General features: G+C 33.7%; 1 protein-coding gene across 1 annotated transcript; it reads left to right on the top strand.

Annotated features, from left to right (window-relative positions):
• Window positions 1-2,880: 2,880 nt before the first annotated feature.
• Window positions 2,881-3,955, top strand: LOC131656737 (protein ASYMMETRIC LEAVES 2-like). The gene has a single exon (XM_058926366.1). It carries the CDS (start codon window positions 2,881-2,883, stop codon window positions 3,760-3,762), a length of 882 nt encoding a protein of 293 aa, XP_058782349.1. The 3' UTR covers window positions 3,763-3,955.
• Window positions 3,956-6,031: the final 2,076 nt, after the last annotated feature.

The raw sequence follows: 6,031 nt of genomic DNA, 5'->3' as shown, positions 1-6,031 counted from the left end.
AACTCTGTAGTGAACTGTCTTGATGGTGTGAATGTATGTGCTTTAGATGATGTAAACTGAAGTGAATTGGAGCTGTCATGAGGCTAAGTGTCGGTTATGTTTAGAAACTTCCGAACTGATACGCTCTCTCTTATGCAGGGACTGTTCTGACAAAGTCAACTGATTCAGGATTAGTTTGAGATTGATACAATGCTGCCAGTTTTGCTGCACCCAAGCCTGTTGTCAAGTTGCTGGATCTGATGGTATACTAGCCGATCGGGAAGCGCGTCTGACTGTAATTTCTTCAAGCGGAACAGAGGTACTGAACTGGTATGGACTTAAATGTCTTCTTGGAACTGTCTTGGTTATTTGATGTGTGTATTGATGCAGAATTTGTATTAGCCTTGGATAAATGTGAATCAATTGAATGTTGTGTACATACTGAGGTGAATGCAAGACTTAATCGAAATTATGAATGTTTGATGCAGGGCTGAACATGGAGAAACCGTGGTACCGGGATTGTTATGTTCTCTCTTCTCCTGACCTTCTGTTACAGAGTTTTCTGATTTTTTTCTTAAACCTTGGCTGAACCGACTTCGTTTTATTTTGTTTTGTTTTATCATGCGGAATTGGAATGGGTTAAGAGGCAGGGACCATGAAGCGGTTGCAGGGATCTTGGAATATATTGAAGCATGAAGAGTTGCAGGGATCTTGGAATATATTGAAGCATGAAGAGGAGCATAGTTTAGCATAAGCTTTTCTTTTGTATTTCTTTTTTTTTGATGGAATGTAATGGCGAAAATAACTTAGACTTGAATTTTGTGTAAATGTGGATGGATTTTGAATGATGTGTATTTGGTTTTGAATTTGAATCTTTGGACAGCAATTGATACTTGAATGAATCATGTTGTGCATGAATGATATTTAGACTTTGTTAAAAGCTCATTTTTCCTGAACTTCGCATCTTGTTAAACCATGTTTCCACCACTTTCTTCCAACATTTAAACTTAAGTCACATTGCTTTGAGTGTTCAAACCTTAGGTAACTTTGCACTTATTCTTTCAACTTGTTCAATTATTGACATAAACCAACAAAATGAAGGCTTTATGTCGCCTCCACCAATTCAACCATGAATCTGCATGATGACTTGTGCTTCAAGTATTTGGGGGTTTATAATCAAATGAATGACCACAACCTGATCCCACGGCCTCAAAGAAATCCTCATATGAAAGACCTTGATCTCACTTGGATGAAGAGTAGCCCTTGTAGCTTGATGAGAAAGAAGTCCACAATGCACATTGTGAAACCTAGTCTTCACACTCTAATACTCAAAGAAGAACCATAGGAATCGAGCTTTAGTGAAGTAACAACCCTAACTTCCAAGCCTTGATCCCAAAGCCAAGTTATTGATTAATTAATGCATGAGTTATGTTAATGACCTAATGGGAGGTATGTACATGAGACTATGAAATGCATGAGCCTAAACCAGATAAAATTGAAAGGGTAGGACAAATTTGGGGTATGACATTTAGCAATAACCCATTGTTTTACTTAAGCTAGATTTTAATAGGAGTGTAATTTTCTTTGATGGGGGAATCTTAGTCCTCTTTGTATTTTGTCCCATGAGTTAATATATTGGATTCTTGCTTTTAAAAAAAAAATATATTCCTAAAAAATGATTAAATTAAAATATTTTCCTAAAGATAAGTTCTCAACATTTCCTAGTAGTACGTCCCTCTCTAAATTTTGACTCCTTGTTTTCCTACGTATTTGTAATTCCTGCGTTGGCCAAATTTTCTTTAGTAAGGTGATCCACAATTCCACATCCAAACAAAATTATTAAATAAATAAATCGTCTTTGTAAATTAGCTGAGTTTTCGATTTTTGTTCTTAGATTTTCTTATTTTAAAATAATGTTATAAATATTAAGAAAAAAAATATAGAGACGAGAAACCAAAAGTATTTAAATTAAATTAAAATTTATTATTTAATTGGGCTTAAGCCCATTGGAAAAGAATTGATTTATTTTTTAAAAAATAAAAGTAAAAAAATATGATATTATACATCTATAACGGTACTATTTTGAAAATTAGTTACAATACGTATACAACAATATCAAGAAATTTTCGCATCACGCGTCACAAATTCACAAATAAATACCAGAAATTAAGCATTTGGTTGTTTCACTACGTAGCGCTCAAGAACATTCAGCAATTTCATCTCTCTTCATTCAATCAACACGTACTATTCTTTCTCCTTCTTCTTTGTTTTGTTCATAGCCACTGCGTAAACATAGCCATATACCTAGTTTCATCACCGTTGCATGCAACTAACAATCCATGAAAAACGTAACAATTTTCTCTTTCTTTTTCATTGATCCTAATTTTATTTCATATGTTATCATGAACACGATGAATATGATCTTAGATTCGTATTCATCGTTGATTTGTAGCTAGGGTTCTTTTCAAAGAAAGATTAATATAGAAAATCAATGAATAATTCATAATAAGAATGACCTAATTCCTTTGTTTGTTTCTTAATATGTTATCATGAACACGACGAATATCGGAGATTTTGCATCGTAGATTTGTAGCTAGGGTTCTTTTCAAAGAAGGATTAATATAGATAATCAATGAATCAATGATTAATACTAATGACCTAATTTTTTTTTTGTTTCTTAATATGTTATCATGAACACGGCGAATCAACGATGATCATTGTAGATTCGTAGCTAGGGTTCTTTTCAAAAAAAGATTAATATAGATAATCATTGAATCAATAATTAATAAAAATGACCTAATTCATTTTTTGTTTGTTTTTCTGTTATTGAATTGAAATATTGAATGACCTAATTTGATTTATTTTGATTTATTGATATGAATTTGCAGTTACATTGATTCAATGGCATCATCGAATTCACCCTGTGCAGCATGCAAGTTTCTCCGCCGAAAGTGCACACAAGAATGCGACTTCGCTCCGTATTTTCTCCCCGAAAATCCACAGCGATTCGCGAACGTGCACCGTGTCTTCGGCGCAAGCAACGTCGCTAAGCTCTTAAAAGAGCTCAATGTGGCTGACCGCGAAGACGCGGTGAGATCTTTGGCTTACGAGGCGGAGTCTCGTTTGAAAGATCCTATCTACGGTTGCGTTGGTTTAATCTCGGCTCTCCAACAGCGGTTGCGCGATGTTCAAACCGAGCTCGCTGTAGCGAAGAAAGAACTGTCGAGTTATAATTCGAATCCTCAGGTTATGCAGTTCTTGTTTGGGAATGCTGGTGCAGGGTTGCAGCAACAGCATCAACAATGGAATAACTCACAGTTTGCAGGTGTTGCTAATGGTAACTACTCGTATAATTTTCCGCATGAGATGCTCGGAGGAGCGGGATTGGTTACTCGAGATGTTCAGCAGGAGCAAGAGCTTCTTGAAGCTCAGCAGATAGTTGCTGCTCAGCAAGATTATTTGCTTAGGTTTAGCGGACTTCACGTCGGTGGTGGCGGTGGTGCTGCTGCTGCTGTTTCTGGTCATGCTGATATGGCTCATTCATTGGGGATAGGAAGCTTTGAGAATGGAGGTAGCGGCGGAAGTAGCAGCGGCTGTGGTTATTATCAGATTCAGCAACAACAACAGGGAGAGCCGCAGCAGCAACACCAGAACTATAATCCTCATGTTGGTGTTGCTGCTGCGGCGAATCCAGCTGAGGCGCCGGGTTTGTTATCTCCTCAGAATCAGGAGAATGGTGGTGAGGATGGTAGGAGTGTTGGTAGCACTCATCGTTCTAGTTGATTTTTCATTCATTGCTTTTTTTTTTTCTTTGGTGGAATTTCAGAATGTTGGTTATTGTTGATGTGTGAATACGAGGACATTACATTACATATCTTTGGTCTTATAGATTTATGAATGAATGAATCTGAATAAAGACGTGGTTTATGTATTTTTGTTTGGTATGTTTTGTTGGATGTGTCTTCTGTATTTGTTGGTGGAGAGTATGTATCAATGACTTCAGTGATATTTGTGGTAGCTGATAATATTGTGCAACTATCTTAGTGTTGAATTCTTATTCAGTAATCATTGTGGTGTGTCTATTGTATAAATGGAAAATGTTTTATGTAAATCTCTTATTGGTATACTTATGCGAGATTCGAAGAATCGCTTGAAAATGTGATTAATTTAGTTAAACAAATGGTTAATTCAATTCACGTTGAATAATGTGGTTAATTGTTGTTGTTGAATTAAGTAGAAATTTGATTGTGAATTCAATTAATCATTTATTTAACTAGGTGACGAACAGATGTGGATTATAATGTCTAACTTGAAAACATATAGTCCTTTTAAGGTTTTGTTTGGCCCAGCTTTTTCACAGTCTAAAAGTAACTTTTAAAATAAAGTTATAAATAAAAACTTTAAAAATAAAGTTAAAGATGTTTGGTAGTTTTTATTTTATTTTTATAAAACTACTTTTAAAATAAAAGTTGTTTATGTGTTTTTATAAAGCTTAAATTTTTTTTTTTTGAATAAACATAGCAAATAAAAAATATGTACTCGCAAAAATTAATTTAACATATCATGAATACAAATTATTCAAAACTAAAAAGATAAATAGTATAGTATCGTAAGTGAATAATATCAAAAGGATTAACAAATAATTCAAGAGTAAAAATGTAAATCATATAAAACTCATACATTTCTATTTTCCATCAACTCGTGACCTATTTGGTTTCTAACTCTATTCATGTAACCTCCATCTTTTACTCTTCATTTATATTTATTTCTTCTTCGCGGCCAGTCATACATTTAGAGATATCATCATATTTAATAAATTCCTCATCTTCAACTCTATATATTCGAATAAAGTTGTGGAGTGTTGTTGTTGCAACTATGATCTTCTCTTGCTTGATTAGTGAAAATGGTTTCGTATCACATAATATATGCTACCGTTTCTTCCAAACTCCAATTGTTCTTTCAATGACATTTTTAAATGAAGAATGTATATGGTTGAATACTTCATGCATTCCTTCTGCATGACTTCCATCACTAAAATCAGGAATATGATATCTTTCACTTTTGAATGGTGATAGATACCCTTTTATGTTTGGATAGCCAGCATCGACAAGATATTATTTTCCTAATAGTTATAAAAATGACATTGTTAGTTTTATATAGAAAATTAACTATATGTGTGTGTCAAAATTTATTGTATAACGAATTTATACATACCTTCAGGAGGATGAGGGAACACATTTTTCATATCTTCAATCATACATAAAAGAATACGAGTGTCATGTGCAGTACCAGGCCAACCAACAACAACAAAAGTAAATAACATGTCTAAATTGCACACTAACATGACATTTTGTGTTGGATATCTCTTTCTATCAATATAACGAATTTTGATCTTTAGTGGGAACAATGGTCGGGATATGTGTTCCATCGATTGCACCAATACATCCTTCAAAATGAGGACAATACCTACGGTCATTTTTTATTTTTGATGGAATTTCAGCAAATTTAAAATCTGGAGGTCTTACAATTTCTGTTGTTAATAAACATAATCTATCCAAAACTTCCCCAAACTTTCTACTTATAGTCTCTCATGATTTTCCGAATTTATTTTGAACATTTCGATTAGTCTCACTATGTGTGCAACTCCAAAGAAACATAGCAAGTGCCTCTAATGATGTCATTTCTTTAGATGGATGTAACCATCCTTTGCTCACCAATAATTTTTCAAGTTTCAAGAGGGTGTGAGATTAACATGTTATAACTTTCACCAGGAGTGTTAAGAGTTTCTCGAACCCAAGTCCATCCATGAGAATAAAGAAATCTATTACCCTGCTTCATTAAGTACTTCACATGATAGTCACATGCAATTACTGCTGCAACATAACATATCTTATAAAACCCACATTTTCTTTTTTTAACTTTTCTTAAATGCTCTTTGATTTGATTTGAAGACATCTGATAGTCAATTTAAAAATCATAAAATAAATGTAAATACATTATTTCTTGCTCAAAGTAGTTCAATTGCAAAAATATTAATCTCAATATAAAATTC

The sequence above is a fragment of the Vicia villosa genome, linkage group LG3, assembly GCF_029867415.1.
Source record: "Vicia villosa cultivar HV-30 ecotype Madison, WI linkage group LG3, Vvil1.0, whole genome shotgun sequence".
In the NCBI taxonomy this organism is placed as follows: Eukaryota; Viridiplantae; Streptophyta; class Magnoliopsida; order Fabales; family Fabaceae; genus Vicia; species Vicia villosa.
Note: the sequence above shows the minus strand (reverse complement) of the source record. Positions and strands in the feature narration are given on the sequence as shown.